The sequence below is a fragment of the Epinephelus moara genome, chromosome 10 (assembly GCF_006386435.1).
Source record: "Epinephelus moara isolate mb chromosome 10, YSFRI_EMoa_1.0, whole genome shotgun sequence".
NCBI lineage: Eukaryota > Metazoa > Chordata > Actinopteri > Perciformes > Serranidae > Epinephelus > Epinephelus moara.
This window is the reverse complement of record NC_065515.1, coordinates 14,298,144-14,315,704: the sequence shown is the minus strand read 5'-3', so window position 1 is coordinate 14,315,704 and position 17,561 is coordinate 14,298,144. Positions and strand designations below refer to the sequence as shown.

Sequence of the window (17,561 nt, the reverse complement as noted above, 5' to 3'; positions counted from 1 at the left end):
CAGCAACTAACATTTTGACATAAAGTACATCTTCGTCTTATCAGAGTTAAGTACAGTCTGCCTCTTTTCTGTCTGCTTAGGCAGCGTTTGAGCTTTGAGCTAGCGATGTGTGGAACTAAAAGCGGCAGTCCCCCCTCACCCACACACACACACAAACCAACCAATAAAAATGCATTCAGTCAGTAGAGCTTGATCAAATGTAATAATTTGTTGAAAAAGATAATTAACACAATGCACACACAGGCTTCTGACCCTGATGTCATACAGTATAAAAGAGGCCCCACTCAGGGTTTTTGTAGTGCAGTGGTGATGCACTGTATAGTACCTTATGGGAGGTTTACAGGGGGGTTACAGTTGTCAGTGCAAAATATGCCATTATCAGCAGCCAGTAGGGGCTGATTTACTCAATTTTTGGGCAGGAGGCCTCAACATTGTCCTGGTTTGTCTCTCTTGATGGTCTGCCTCTGACTAAACCCATCTGCATGGCTGGATTCTGCAAGAGAAAGTGACAAGAAATGTCTGTTGTAATTTGGGTGACCCAACCCTTTAACCTGAAAAGAGGTCTTATCTGCCAGAATAACTGAAAAACACCTGTGTGTGTGGATGTGCAGGACCTGTAACAAGGTGGTCTATTATTTCTAGAGGCCATGGGTGGGGTGCAGAGTAAATGCGTTGAAAGGCTGACATTTGCAGTTCTCTGTAATAGGCGGTAAAGGTTGTTCTTGTGCCAACAAAGCTTCTTGCTCGGTAACTCTCAGGGAAACTCCTCCGTGTGTGTGTGTGACAGTGTGTGTGCGTGTGTGGGTGTTTTGGATGGGTGAGGGGCCAGTCATGCATTCCCGTCGAGTATTACTTTATCACAGTTGCCCACGGACACATACATAATGACACATCCTGTTCGTTTTTAAAAACTATAGTAAATTAATTATAATAAACTTCCTCCAACTTTAATTATTCTATTCCCCAATATTAAGTAATGCTGGTGATGACTCATAAGCATTCCAGTCACAATAGATAATGCGCTATTATTATTTTTTCTTCAAAATTGAAAATGAACAATTAAGTTCAAATATGTCATCTTTTACAACGTCGTCATCTTCCCTGATAACAAGTTTCCCTGAATTGTCCAATGGAAACTCGTGACGTCACATCCTGTCAGCTGTCGCTTCCGGATGCGGTGAAACGGGCAGAGAAGAAGGAAAACACCGCACGTACATGGATTAATTTAAATGACAAGACGCCATCCATAAATTCAGCGGAGGACGACGGCACCGTCCAGAATGGATTCGTGGAGACAAACACACACGTAGGAAACCGCGAAGTGACGGTGTTTCAGGTTGGATGTCCGCGAATGAGCGTTTTGTTTTCACTGACTAGTCGTGTTTGTGTCTTCTTGCTAGCTTAAGCCAGCGTAGCGTTAGCTGGTACGCGCAGACAAACAGCTTCTCCCTCCGGTAAAATACCACTTGTCGCTGTTCTTGATATATCACTCATACACACAGGAGGAAGCCCTGCTGTGTGTGTTTGATTGTAATTTAAGAAACGTTCATAATTTGTTTCGGTCACTTTGCAGGTCAAGGCTGCATTGGAAACGTCCTTACTGTCAAAAACAAGTACAAAGTTGTCGTCCTAAAATATCCAGGGCACGTTTGGGAAACCACACACTGTATCTGGAGTGACTCGTCAGCATCGCAACAAGTGGACACAATGGATGTGATCTGGACTTTAGTCTTCACAGAAACAACACAGCAGATACTTTGTAAATAACACTTTCCTGTCAGCCGGCAGGCTCCACTACTTTTTCCTCCATCCGCTGACAGGACACTTTACAAACAGTATCCTGTGTTTGAATTTGACTGAAGTGGAGGAAGACTTCCTTGTTTTATCTTTGTGTCTACACAACTTATTTTGGACTTAGCTTAGCATAAGCTCTTCAGCTCAACAGGTAGGTCTACTGATGATGCCCTGTAATGTATGTTTGGAGTGCTGCATGTAATAATTATGTTCATAATTGGCTTATATTTTAATTATTAACTCACAAATATGATTAAGTAATGAGTTATGATCAGTATGATTCACCAGAGCCTCACATAAAGACATAAACTTGTTTCTACACAACTTATTTTGGACTCAAATTTAGATTAAGCTCCTCAGCTCAACAGGTAGGTCTAATGTAGTTGTATGTTTGGAGTGCTACATGCAAAAATTGTCCTCATAATTAGCTTATATTTTGATTATTAGCTCAAAAACATGTTAAAGTAATGAGTTATGATCATTATGGTTTATCGGAGCCTCCTATAAAGCCATAAAAACTGCCTATTTAGCTTAAACAGCATCCCCAAACTACTCACTTTTATAGCCGAAACAGTTTATTAGTTTATTGACAGAAAAGAACAATAACTGTTTTGATAATCTATCACAGGTTTAAGTCACTTTTCCAAGCAAAAATTCAAAACATTCATTGGGTTAAGCCTTTTAATTGTGAGTGTTTGCTGCTTATTTTTGTCTGATGTGACAGTTAAACAACAATAGTTTAAAAGCTGAATCTTAGATTGTTTTTCGAACACAAAAGCAATCTTAACAGGCACATATTTCACAATATTAATTAATTAATAATGAAAATAAAATGCAGATTTATCAAAAAAAAAAAAGAAATGGTGAGTTGCGGCGTTATTCATTTTATATTGGCAAGAAAAAGGAGACACTCCCCACATGTGTGAATGTTTAACAAGCAAATATTACCAGATAAATCCTGTAAGTGATTAATAGATTATCAAGATAAAGCCAAAGTACGTGACATGTTTTGTATCTAATGGCTTGTAATCTTTAGATGTTATAGACTAGCTGTTGTCGAGGCATTGTCATCATGATTGTTGCCACTCTTTGACTGAACGCCATTACACTGTAATAAGTATCTGATTGTGTTAACAGTGGGATGATGTGGACTCATTAGCACAGTGATCCTCTTGTCTTCCTCCTGCACAGTGAAGGATGAATGGCCTCTCTCTCAGCGAGCTCTGCTGCCTGTTCTGCTGCCCGCCGTGCCCCAGCCGCATCGCAGCCAAGCTCGCCTTCCTGCCCCCCGAGCCCACGTATACCTTTCTTCCGGACCCAGAGGCAGGCCCTGTTGCACCAGGGGCAACAGGGACATCCAGCCTGCGGGCACGGAGCGGTGCATCAGTTGCTGGAAGCGGAGGAGCCGGGGCTGTGGAGGGGAGATGGAAGCTCCACCTGACGGAGCGAGCAGAGTTCCAGTACTCGCAGAGAGAGCTGGACACGACAGAGGTTTTCCTCACTCGATCCAGCCGAGGGAACAGAGTCGGTTGCATGTACATTCGCTGTGTTCCCAATGCCAGGTAGGTCATTTGAAAGGTTTACCTACCTTTTGAGTCAGTGTGGTAACAGTTCTAACTGACTGATTGTTTGTGTTGTAGAGTCCACAACTTTCTTGACCTTACTTACTGATATTTTAAAGGTGTGTCACTTCCTCAGAAGTGTTTCCACAACCTCCTTACTTGTCAGTCCTTTTCCCCTCACATCCAGGTCTGCTTCCTTTACTTGTTTCCCTGTTGACTCAGCTGACTCAAAGATTGTCTCTTCCTGCTATTTCATGGATCACTGCCATTTACTTAAACATTTCTTCTAGTCTCCAAAACCACTCTATTTTCCATTCTCATTTGCTCTGTCGGTTTGTAGGAACTTGAATGTTCAGTTTCACCCAGGCTTGGCAATTCCGCTTTATGATAATGATCATAAAAAAGTGTCACGCTCAGTTTTAAGATATCACTTTTCAGTGAGTCACAGACTCAACATTTTCAGCTATCTGGCTTTCTTTCCCATAGCTTTGCGTCACTGAATTTATTGGCAGTGATTGGTTTTATGAGAAGTGATCATATCATTTCGCAGCAGAAGTTTTATTTTATGTCCAGAGATGTAAAATTATTTATCAGTTTTATGCCCATCCTGCTGTACTGTGTGCAGCTGCTGATTAATTTACCAAATCAATTAAAAAGACATGGACGGGCTTGTGTTACAGTCTGTGTGTCTTGTATTAATGTCTATCTAGTATTACACAAGAATGAATCCAAACTAGACCTGATATGGCAGAGTCATTGTTATGCCACATTCTGAGTGGAAAGGCCTTGAGCGAAGCCACGGGCCATATGGGTTCATAAACAAAACCACCGAGGGAGGATTTCAAAACAAGTCAGTGTGTAGAAAAAGTATCAGATTTCTCACAAGAGCGCAACATGCATTCATGAATAAAAGGCAAGGGCTAGAATACCAAGCTTTTATAGTGGATACCCTGCTTCTCAGGTTGTGCAAAATGTCTAGAAGTAAGAGTCACTTGACAAGAGCAGTAAACCAATCCTCCATCATGCAGCACTTTTAGACAAAGACGCGTTGGCTCGGAGTCCAAGTGACCTTGCTGTGTTTATTCTAACAACAGGTTGCTTATGGTTTGATTCAGTGTAGAGTTACCGGGTTGGAGTTGTGGAGAACTGTGATCAACTGGATTGTGTTGTGTCGGTTTTAATGTTACTGTTAATCCTTCATCTGACTTTTTCTGCCTCAAATGAAGTCCAGCAGAATTTCAAGTGTCTGTACAGTGTCTTGTTTTATTTACTAGTGATGTGTTCTAGTCATCTAGATCCTGTAAAAAGGACCACTTTTTAAAAAAAAAAAAAATAAAGGGTATTTCTCAGGGAACAATAACAACCACAATATAACTGATAATTCCCTATAGTTGGCTGTATTTTCAGCTATAACTTAAGTACTTGTCTTAGATTGTTGGCCCGTCTACTAACCTGTCTTTTCTATGTGTATCCTTTCAGATTTACAGTGCTGTTCTCCCACGGTAACGCAGTCGACCTTGGCCAGATGAGCAGTTTCTACATCGGCCTCGGCACTCGCATCAACTGCAACATCTTCTCCTACGACTACTCAGGCTACGGTGTCAGCACCGGCAAGCCCTCTGAGAAAAACCTCTACGCAGACATAGACGCTGCCTGGCACGCCCTGCGCACACGGTATGTTATGATATAATTGGCCCACATGTGTCCTTCAAGGGATGATTAATTATATATACATTTTCAGTTTGTTTCAATTAGGAGCAAATTAATCTACGGCTGCTGTGCATAGCACCAAAAACAAGCAGAAAGGTGTGAAAAATGGCGATGGGCAGAAGAGGTTAGATTAGAGATAAAGATGTGGAGCAGGGGTGAATCAAGGTGGCAGAGGTTGTGATTAGGACAGAGCTGGGATGAAGGGAGTAGAGCCGAGTGTGGACAGATGCCGTGGGAATAAAAAAGAATGAGATGAATGGATGAAGGGTGGGAAGGCTGGGGGGGTGAGATGTCTCTCAAGGACGATGTGAAGTGATAAAGTGTCTCATTAGCGAAAGCAGAGCTGCCTTAATGTGGCTGTAGCCCCAGGAAGGCATGACACCGCCGAGCATTGACTAAGGGTTGGTTGAGGTGAATTTACATTTGGGTGTAGCTGTCACTTCTCTCTATGACATTTTAGCATATTTGTTCAGAACATTCTGACTCATTGGCGTGTTCTCAGTACTCTATTTCTAAAGTTAAACCAACTGCTATGAAATTAATTTTCTTCTTCTAGTAGCAATCCTAGAGGAGTCAATGAAAAACAATACATATTTCTGTTTTGTGATTCTGCTACTGTCACTGCTGTACACGTTATGTTACATGTCACAACTTCCATTAACCTGCATTATAATGGTTTCTGTGAATCTTTGGTTTTAACCAGGTATGGCATCAGCCCGGAGAATATTATCCTGTATGGACAGAGCATTGGTACAGTGCCCACTGTAGACCTGGCGTCACGGTATGAGTGTGCTGCCGTCGTTCTCCACTCGCCTCTAACATCAGGCATGAGAGTGGCCTTTCCCGACACAAAGAAAACGTATTGCTTTGACGCTTTCCCCAAGTAAGTGTCTGCTGAATGTTTGTATCTTTTCTTGCTCTTTGTCCGCAGCAAACATCAAATGTTTGGCACTCAAATTAAAATTACATTAGTAACATTTCTGTTTTTTAGTGCACAGTATGATTAAGTTGACACATTTGATTATATGGCATTAAATGTATGATTGGCTGTATGGATAAAATGTTTGTCAGAGAAATCTTTGGACAACAGCAAAGTCTTTGTACTCCCCCTCGGTCTCCCTCTCTGTCACATAAAATCCTTAAATAAGGTGTTCATGTAAACATGATACACACACATAGAGTACACAACTATTTTTCTGTCAGTTGGCATTTCCACATAATTACAGATCTGCCAATAGAAAAGCATAATTGCCACTTAGACTTGTGAAAATGTGTCTTATCCAAGACAAACATCTGCGCCGACAGAACAGCTACTGTGCTTCGGGGTTGCATTTTAGTGCTGTAATTTCAGTTATAGTGTTTTCCTCAGTGAGTGTGTGGATATCTTTTTCATTTTATTTTCATAGATGTGACTGGGTGTCGACCAAAACCTCTTTCACTTTAGTCTCAAAGTGACGTTGCTTGAGTGAAACTTAGTTTATCTTTAACTTTTAATGACAGCGTAGGACTTGCAGGCTATTACACTCAGGTAATAAAGTCTTATCTAATGTCTTTTGAATATAATTGACAGTAAATGGCAGCTTGTGGTGCTTATTTGTGCAATGATCTTTAAAAACAGGAACATTTTGGTATGAATAAGCAATTAAATTAAAGTCCTTTAACCCTAAGTAGGTGGATGTGAAATCAGTACTTTTTGGTGCTGTACTTGTCAGTTGTTCTTTGATCGCTTCATGCTCAGTTACAACCTTCTCTGAAGAGATTTGGTGCCCCACATTTGTGTGCGATTTGTAATGTGGGTGTTCACTGTAATGTGTTGTTACTGTGTTTTTATTTTTAAATCTTGGCCACTGAACAAATTCCCTTGGCGGGACAGTAACAGCACCGAGTAATGCTATCATTAGTGAGGCTCTATCCCTTCTGTTCTTGTTGTCAGTTTAGTTTTAGTGGCTGAGTGTGACGAAGGTCAATATCAGCCAACGCCAGCCTTAACGCAGAGTCTAGTCCCAGATGGTACAAGTGGGTGAGGAGGAGCAGAGGTGGAAGGAAACCAGGGGATGCCTTGCTGTGTGTGTAGTGAGCTGAGAAAGCCTCCAGTGTTTCGCTTGTTGTTCAAACTCAGAGTGGGCAGCTGGCATCCCTCCTTCCTCCATGCGTCTGTGGCTGTATCTTTCTCTGCTGTTTTCTATGTGAAAATATATCTATATTTTATGGGATGACTTGAATACAACTTTAAGATTTGACCATTGTGTGCTTATTATGTTGCAGAAGTACCGTAAAACTTCAGTTAAAAGCCCAGTCCCTTTTACCAGCCCAGTGTGGTGACACATTTTGACAAATCTGGCTGCCAAGAAGTTCATGTTTTTTATAGAAATTCTTCGGATAATAACAGGTTGTTGGTGACCTCAATTTATGTGTCCATTCCTCAGATCAAAAGAATCAGAAGAGTTTTATATAGAAATTAATCCAAGTTGTGAGTATTGTTTTAAGGGGATAAAGTGGTGTTGTGTCGGTGTGCTGGGTGCCGTAATCCTCAAGTTCCGTAACTCACTTTCTCTCTAATGCCCTGTCTGTCGGAGCTAGATCAAATGAATGATTCATAATTGATATATTTACTGAAGCCTCATTTTTATGCAAGTTATATTCATATTGGTTTAAATAAACAATTTGATTGTATTTCCCATCTTTGCTGAGCAACAGTTTTGTGTGAAAGTAATTAAATACCTGTCCCATATAGACGCCTGTCCCAAATATAGGACTGTTTATTTCTAAGCAAATAATAGCCCACACAGCTAGCTCGCTGATCAAAGCACCATCTCCAATCTCTTGACCCACCTGTGGCACCGCAGCCATCAGTGTTGATAGGCTATCATTCACAACATGTAATCAGTCAGATAGTGTTGTGGGTTGGACATTGAGCAATATTAAAGTGATTACTACAGCAGACAGAGAGAGGCGGCTGCATCAGAGACAAAGAAGCACATTTGTCAGTGAGTTTAGTTTATCAGCCATTGAGGAAGAAATGCTGATTTAAATAACAATAATAATAATAATAATAATGAAAAAGGGTGAAACCAAATTATGTGCAAGTGAGAAAGCTGGTTGCACCAGTGCTACCAGTGTAAAATTTATTCTGGCGCCCTGAGGTCAGCACTGCTGTAACCTTGTATGAGAATGTGCACAAAGTATCTGCATCCAGGCAATAAGATATTTTGCAGGCAGGACTTCTACACATTGCACCGTACTGCAAAACAGAAATGATAACACTAAAATATCACCTTTGTTTCAAAGCAATAAATGTATTTTATAGCCTATAAAAATGTACTATAGCAGTCCAGGCAAAAATAAAGCTTCACCGATCCATTAAGATGTTTAATTTATAACACATTTTACTGACTTTTTTTAGACCAGCACACTGACCCACCACAATGTCACCTTTTTAACGACATGATCTACAGAGCGAGTGGTTTATGAGTCCAACTGTAGATCATTATTAACTGACCTGTGCGGTCTGCTTTCAGATCTTTTTATAGGGGTGGGGAACTAATATGGTAGTGAGTAAATCATCAATTTCTTTAAAATCTCACTTATTTTCTTTTCTCATTGTCCCCTTGTCCTCTTGTAGCATTGAGAAGGTGTCCAAAATCACGTCCCCAGTGCTCATCATCCACGGGACAGAGGACGAGGTCATTGACTTCTCCCACGGCCTGGCTCTGTTCGAGCGCTGCCCCAAGGCTGTGGAGCCTCTTTGGGTGGAGGGAGCGGGGCACAACGACATTGAGTTGTACAGCCAGTATCTGGAGCGCCTGCGCCGCTTCATAGGACAGGAGCTGGCAGTACAACACGCCTGACCGTCACCACCAGGATCCTCATCAATGTCGTCATTACCATTTTTCTGTGTCCAAGAGTCATCCAAACCATCCCTCAACGTCTGGGGGTGTCGTGCGTCACAAACTGAAGTGCTTCCTTTCCAGGGCACAGGATGTCTTTAATGGACCACGGTTTGATGCATCTTGGAGAAAAGTAACGTGTTCATAAGCATCAGAACGGCGTGAGTGTGAAAGACTTTGTCACAACCTGCGTTCTAGACTGTTGTTTTTGTAGCCGTTCACTTTAAGAGTACAGCTGCTGTGTGATGCGTGGCAGCAGATATATTCCTATACTGTGCAATAACATGGACAGTGTTCACAGGAAAGAAACTTTAAATAATGAAAAGAGATTTAACAGAACAACAAACTGATAACTAATCATGTAGATCCAGTACGTTGTGGTCCACATGGAGAATTCCCAGCAATTTTCCAGCCTACTCATAGAGTTTGTGTGTAACTTTCATTTTTGCTGTTGACCTAAATGAAATGGATGATGGTGAAGCACGGGAAACACTAAGAACACACTGTTAAAAGTGCTTGTGACTTGTGTTGGGGAATATTATGTTTTTTAATCACCTTCTAGAATAGCAAACAGATTTGTAACAGAGTTCCCTGTACAGTCTAATGCAATCCATTTTAAAGGGACACTTCACCCCAAAATCAAAACTACATATTTTTCCTTTTACCTGTGGCGCTGTTTTCAGTCTAGATTATTTTGGTGTGAGCTGCAGTGTTGGAGATATAGCGCCATCGAGTTCCATTATATTCAAGAGAAGGCAGACATCTCTACCGCTGATATCTCCAACACCCTGCAGCTCACACCAAAACTATCTAGACTGATAAATAGCGCTACATGTAAGAGGGAAAATATGTATTTTTGATTTGAGGATCAACTAACTATATTGTCGTTTCCCCGGGTTGGACTGCATTATACTGAACAGTGTTTCTAATATCCTAAAGCTTCATGTGTGTACTTGATACACACATGCACAGAGATGAATTTTGCGTCTTTGATTTTGTTTTTCACTGTACTGAACATTTTGCTCAGGTAACCCTCTTTTAGACATTAGGGTGGGTGTGTTCCACATTTGTTTGTTTTTTTGTTTGATATGCAGCCGGTTAAATCTCCTCAGATCCTTTGAGCAAAGATTTGTAGAATCGTGCTCATTGAGTGTGTGCGGTCTGTTGTTATCTTTAATTTAAAATAACAAAGCAAACTATGATCCCAAAACGGAGGTACAGACCAAACTGTGAGTTTGGGGAGCCGTTATTTCTTTCTATGATTTCTTCAGTCCTCTCTGCACGACATCTGTATCCCAGAGACGGAGAGGGACTGGCTGTGTTTAAGAAGTTCAAGAGGCCTCAGAAAAAAAAAAAATACCTCCAGCTCCTTCATTTAGTGGAATGTCTGAGAGTCTGCTCGTCCTGTCTACTTTGTTTTAGTCTTAGTTCATCTTGTTTATGTCTCACACCAGTAGGTCACAGCTGTCAGCGAAGTTCCTGTTTCCCCTCAGTGTCTGGAACAGAGAAGCAACACTAAAATTAAACAGGCCTCGGTTTTCTACCTCCAGCCTGTTTTCATCTCCTTAATGCTGTCTGGCAGCCATCTTGCTCTTATGCACACCATCTTGAGAAGGAAATGAAAATTTCACTTTGAAATCATGTATTTTATGAAAAGTGCAAGTTGATTTTCTCATTTTAATGGCTGATGACTAAAACTCATTTCCACTCTTACACAGAAAAGCACAGGAACAGATGTATTTTCACAATAAAATGCAGCACTATAGTTCTTTATATGTCGTAAAGCATTAACAAAATTAGCCAAGAGCACACTAAGAAGCTCTTCTGAGGGACTTGATTATTAGGAATCTGACAGGTCACCTACAGTATGTGGGCACATTTATTGTCCAACATGATGACAGTGCTACTCCACTCTTCTGTGCGACAGGTGAAACATAGAGAGCAAACAGGCTGCGTCCTCTCTGGATTACAGCCTCTACAAGAACTGCCTATAACATCTGTCTGTATGTCTACACATACACTTAATAGTTAAATATTTGTACTTATTTTAGGTGTAACGTCTTGTTAACACTATTAATTTTACACAGAATTCAGTATAAGAGTGGTACAGTAACTTTTCTAGCTGCCGGTGTGACTTTTGTAACAATTGAAAACTGTCTCAAACATGTTGTGTGTGTTCTTTCTGCGCTGATTATAAAGGGAAGTATCACTAATCAATACACAATGAATTGTCCCTTGTTGCTGCAGAGGCCATCTTGTCACAATATAAGAGTAACTGGTTCAAGATTATATTATCTGGCTGTCCTGTTCAAGGCATTTTATGTTGACTCATGAGGTAAATCGTAACCCTTTCCTTTTTACTGCCTACTTCGGATTCACTGCACTCCATCATGACAAAATCCCTTCGTTCTCTAAGTAATGGTCTGTTTTACAAGCAGACATGAGGCGCAGTCTGAAGTATTCATCTTAAAGGTGCAACACTCGCCAAGCCACAGAAGCCTGAAGTTAAAAAAAAAATTAGAATCTATGAAAGTTTTAAATCTATGGCTAAAAGTTTTGTGTGAGTTTATCTGAGTTGATTCACATGAACCTCAGACATCGAGTGCTGCACCTTTGAACTTCTTAGTTGAAAGCAGAGATTACAACTGTTGTCGCTTTTGAAGAGATGTCAGGATTTTCAGGTTTTCTCGTGTATGTATGAACCAAAGTGTAACTTTCTTTAGGGCTTTACCCAGTGTACCTGCTGCTTCTGTTGGTATCTTTGCAACCAAAGGCAAACATGTTCTTTTATTAGCTTTTTATTTATCTGTGTGGTTGGTCTGATCTTTTTTCCACTGTACAGTACATTTGGATACAAATTTAATGTGACCATTTGTCAGATTGCTAAATGATTATGTTTTATCATATCATCATATTTAGTTTCAAATAGGCAGCATCAGAGTTTGAACAGAATAAATTACCAAATTTAATTGTTAGCTTTTTTCCAGGCTGTTTGTAAGTTATAATTTGTGGAGGAGTACAACTAAGCAATACAGCAAAGCTGTGAGTTTGGATATTTGCTTTTTTTTTTAAGAGTGTGGGGGGATTAAAGGACAATGATGAAGCTTCAAACAGACAAATGAAAAGCTTTTGGCTGAAAAGAAAACTGTCTTTTATTCAAATGTTTGGATTTCTGGTGGAAGTCATTTGGGTATAATTTTTGTCATCGCACATTGTCATCCATTGTTTATCATTGTACTGACTCATTTTTAGTTTTTGAAGATTTTGTCTGTTTTTTCTTCCAAGAACTGAAGAGAATAAGAAGTTAATAAAACATAATCAGAAACTGATAATTAACACGAGTCCTTGGCTCTTTTAAAATGATAAATATTTCCTCCAGCCAGGTGTCGTTTTCCAGTAAAGACGGGCTCTTAGCTGCGAGAGAACAGCCTTTTCTTCAGACACCAGCATTAACGTGTGGCTCATTCAGTCCCTGATTTTCCACTCATGGCAGTCCTGGCACTCGCTGAATAATGACCTGCCTGTAGTGAAAGGCCTCACAGGGCTGCACGAGAACGATCCAAGAAAGGCTCGGGTGAATAATTGGCTGATGAGTAAATGAGTCTTTAATTGCCTGGTGTGTGTGTGTGGGTTTCCCCCCCCCCTCCTCTGTAGAGTTGTGTGTTGTGATGGGCTTGTTATCGTCTCTGCCAAAAAAGGGTTCAAATGATGTGTTTTAATTAAACCGGCACCAAAGGACTCAGGTCTGTCCCAGCCTCCCCTCACTGTCTGCCACCACGTTGACTTGTGGGGAAACGGGGACAGATGGATCGTAAGCTGCACTCAACCCCCCCCCGAACACACACACATACACACACTGACACACACTTGTGCCAGCTCGTTTTCAATGGACTACATAAACAATCTGGTGTCCCACTCAAATGCTCTTACGGATTAAAAGCAGCTGCAGCTCACATCCCCCTGCGTCAGGCAAAGTTAGTGCAGCCTGACCTACTGCATCAAACACCACCACCACCACCACCACCACCACCAGCACTACTCCTCCACACTCACATGCACTATGTGTCTCACACCGCTCTGAGCACAGAAACCCTTTCATGTTGTCATGTATCAAAGGATTGTGGATGTGCTGGGTCTCCACAGAAGAAGACTTAAAACAAGACTTGTGAATCAGAGAGCTTTGAAGCCTCTCTACTTGAGGATTGTAGTGTAGTGAACATTTAGACCATACTTTATAAAACTGAGAGATGGAGAAACATGTGCCATATCACTCAAACTTAATTTAAAGAGCACCTTTCAAAGAAATCAAAGCACCTCAGGAAATTAAACTATTAACTATTTAAAAATAGTAAAATGTTAAATAAGATAAAATAAGTGATCAACAATACAACTTTAACAGCAATAATAGAATAAGTATTAATAATAAAACGCTACATAAAAGCAAGATGAAAAAGATGGGTTTTTAAGTTTACGTTTTCAAAAAGCAGAAATGTCTTCATCTCCTCTCATGTCCTCTGGAAGCCTGTTCCAGCGGCTTGGAGCATAACAGCTGAAAGCAGCATAGCCAAATGTTTTTGTTCTGCTTTTTGGAACAGCTAAAAGAGAAGAGGGATCTGAGGGGCCTTCCCGCTTCATAAGCAGAACGTATTTCTGAGAGGTAGTCTGGTGCACGGCCATGTAGTGCTTTATGAAGAATATGAAGGGCCTGGACGAGGAAAAGAAACAGTCCTGTGGATGTGCAGTATTGCTGGGTGGATGTTGTCACTGTGTCAATGGAGGCATGAATTTCACAGGTTTTCGTGCCCTGATGACCTGACTGTGACGCAAGGCTGCAGATAAGCTGTAAAGACTGTGGTGCTTGCTCAGAAAAAGGGACATACTAAAATAAATAGTGAAGGTATGGACACAGGTATGTCAAACCTTTAATAAAATTTCTTTAAATGTATTGTTCTTGCACTTTATTTGAGTTAAAGCCGTTGCTGACAGTCATTTAAGCATATTTTACTTCATTGAACGTGTTTAATTGTAACAATCCACCTTATAATAGGTGTTATAATAGGTGTTTCTCTAAAGTACTCTTGGTTATGTCATTTAATTAAAAGTGTTTGATCATAATAATTCAGGGAAAGCTGTAAAATGACAGTGTTTCTCTGCAGAACCTTTAATGAAAATTTATGTCATTTTTTTCTTTTTGCACTTTGTTCGAATTATTCAGTTTAATTTAATTTTATTTTATTTTATATGATTTTATTTTATTTTTTTTATTTATTTTTTAACAGTGCAAAGTTTGGGGGTAAAACAAAGTAATTATTTTGCAAGTCTAAATTTATATTTTTTTTTAAAGTCTTTGCTCTTTACCAGATGTATTGTCGTTAATAAGATAAGAGATAAGATAAGATAATCCTTTATTCGCCCTGCAGTGGGGAACTTTGCAACTTTACAGCAGCAGCAGAGGGATGGTGCAAACAGGAAGCATCAGTAGAAACAAAACACAAAGCAATATATAAGTACGTATCAGTAAAAACAAACACACAGATTGGTGTAATAAGTAAACTGTGCACAAAAAAGAGCAATATAATAAGCAAACAGTATGAAAACACAAAGCAATATAAAAAGCGAGCAGCAAGAAGAAGCAAAATATAATAGAGAGACAGTGAATGGCTGATATCATGTCATTGAGTGATGGGAGTATAGGTATTGCACAGTTTAACATATACTGATAATGCACCTGAGCAATGATTGTAAGCAGTGAAAAATAAAAGCAAGATATAATAGATAGACACATACAAATATTGCACATTATGATTGATTGTTCACAGTTTTCATATGTGTGGTCTGCTGGGAGCAGTGTTGGTTATATGGTCTGACAGCAGCAGGAGGGAGGGACCTGCAGTATCTCTCCTTCAAACACTGCGGGTGAAGCAGCGTGTCACTGAAGGAGCTGCACAGTGCTGTCAGAGTGTCCTGCACGGGGTGGGACATGTTGTCCATAAGGGGTGCAAGCTTGGGTATCATTCTCCTTTCTCCCACTGCCTCCACCAGGGCGAGGGAGCATCCCAGGACGGAGCTGGCCTTCTAAATCAGTCCGTTGAGTGTCCTCCTGTCAGTTGTTGAGATGGTGCAATAGAAAGTCCTCAGGAGTACCCGCTGTACTTCAAAGGACCTGAGTCTCCTCAGTAGATAGAGTCAGCTGTCTTCTCTTCTCTTGTATCGTGCATAAGTGTTGTCCATCTAGTCAAATTTATTGTTCAAGTGAACACCCAGGTACTTGTAAGATTTCGCCATCTCAGTGTCAGTTCCCTGGATGTTCACAGGTTATGGGGAGAGAGTGTTTGCACTTGATAACACAATCATGAATAATTATACATTCTGATGAATCGTCGTGTACCATCTGTCCATACAGGTAAACTACCTCAGCCCTTGATCAGTTTCAGAATATTAAACAACACACTGAAGCATGGTACTTCTTATGTGAGCACATTTTTCCCTTTCTTACCTCATAACTTATCAACCCTCACTCACAAATTACACAATTTTTATTTTTTAAAAAATCAATGCTGAAATAATACAGCATTTCGCCATCCTTGTATATGCCATAACCATTAGTCCTGCACTGCATGTCTCGCCTGACTCTACATCTGTCTAGATTCAGCAGTCACTTACTTAATGTATCTGAAATTGTCTTTGTCTGACATTTACCAGGGCACAAGAGTTAGATCTAATACCGCTCTCCAGCTCATCTGATTCAGACCTGAACTGTTTCATTTTATTTCACCTTTATTTTACCAAGAAATTCCACTCTTTTATAAGAGAGACCTGGCTGACTTTGCAACTGAGCCAAATCACAACATATTAAAATACAACATACAGAACATGATATACAAAAATTACAATAAAACAGAAGAACAGCTATTTAAAGTAGAATCGAGGAGAGAAACAGCCACATGCCTCCACCATGCCCTTAAATTCATCAGTGGATATGAAGGTTTTGCAGATTATTCCATGCCCAAGGTGCCTATTAAGGAAATGCAGTTTTCCACAGATCTGTCAGAACATAAAAAACAACTCCTTGGAGGAGCAAATAACAATTAGTAATCATCAGCTAATATGACACATCATTAGTCCAGACAGAGACAAGTTTGCAGCGAATGTGCAGCCCAGAGACCTCCAGCTGAGCGGGTCTGATCTCCAAGTCAGAGAGGATATCAGGCTGATTTCACAAAGCAGGATGTGGGGAAAAAACAACACTGCCGGAGGGAAAGCAAAACTGAACTACTGCATATACATATACCACTATAATATCTTGCTGCATAATGAGTCAAGAAGTCGCCAGCATGTAGGATAAGCTCTGCCCTCTTATGAAACAGTCTCTCCAGCTTTCGAAAGGAATTACAGCATCTTCACAGAGTTTGGAACATTTAGTGGTGGAGAATATTTCCTTCTTCAATATTGTGCTGCATATTAATTTGAGGCTGGCCAGCATGCCTGCTGAGTTTATGTCTTGCTTTTGTTTCTCATTACCATTCCTGCAGAGCATCCTTTGCCCTGTGCATTATGTATATCTCGCTGATGTTTATCTGCTGTCTTCTTTGTTGACTATGGTTGGCTTTAATGCGCCTCCTCCCCTTAATGTTTTATGTTTTGTGCTTGGATTGCACTTAGGGAGCACTCTCGAGCACAGAGCTTTTTCTGTCAAATGAAACCGATAAAAAAAAAAACAGAAAGTGTAAAACTATGAATTTTAAATTTTGGAGTTGGCAAGAAAGAGAAAGTCACGAGTGAGTGTTAATCGCTTGTGGCATTCAGGAGCTTTGTTATGCCTTCAGCCTGAGGGGACCAGCTTGAACCCAGAATACAGAGGACGACACTGGTCATTGAAAATACTGGAAACCTTCCACAGGAGAAACTTGTCATGCTGTGCAGAGAGGCTCCAAATGTTTCATTACAACACCTCGAGACTGAATGTTGCCCTAGAATGCCTATAATTGTCTGCAGTGCAATGTGGCACTGTTTTGCTTTTTTTTTTACAAAGTACGCGACAACTTTTTAGTCTGACCGAGAGGAACACATTTGTGGAATAATTACACTGACTTTGCAAAAGAATGTGCATTTCTCAGTAATTAGAGCTGAGCCTTTGAGGCAGTGGCTCTCAAACTTTTACCAGTAATGTACCGCCTTTGAAATATTATTTTCAGCCAAGTACCCCCTGACCAGCACAAAACATTTTAGTAGGAAAAAGTGCCTCTATAAAGACGTACAATACAGCCAGTAGCGTATGGTCGTTGGGACAGGCCCCAGTGCACATTACAATGATGGACCCTAGTGCAAGATTTTGCATCTGAACTAGTTACGTCTTGACATACATATTATCCATATATGATAAAAATACCAAATAAAATAAAGTAGTAGTCATTTAATTAAACATTTTTATAGTCTATTTATGGTTTTATAGTTTTTGTAAATCCATCCATCTATTCATTTTCTTTGCGGGGGCAGCAGGCCGAGCAAAGCGCCCCAGACAGCCCTCTCCTCAACAATGCTTTCCAGCTCCTCCTGGTGGACCCGAGGTGTTCCCAGGCCAGATGAGATATGTAATCCCTCCAGCATG

General features: G+C 40.5%; 1 protein-coding gene across 1 annotated transcript; it reads left to right on the top strand.

The window, feature by feature from the left end:
- The first annotated feature begins 1,167 nt into the window (after positions 1-1,167).
- Positions 1,168-12,285, top strand: abhd17ab (abhydrolase domain containing 17A, depalmitoylase b). Its single transcript, XM_050054788.1, has 6 exons — positions 1,168-1,454; positions 1,574-1,945; positions 2,986-3,356; positions 4,836-5,030; positions 5,770-5,949; positions 8,689-12,285. The coding sequence occupies exons 3-6, from the start codon at positions 2,992-2,994 to the stop codon at positions 8,912-8,914; spliced, it is 966 nt and encodes a 321-aa protein (XP_049910745.1). The 5' UTR covers positions 1,168-1,454; positions 1,574-1,945; positions 2,986-2,991; the 3' UTR covers positions 8,915-12,285.
- Positions 12,286-17,561: the final 5,276 nt, after the last annotated feature.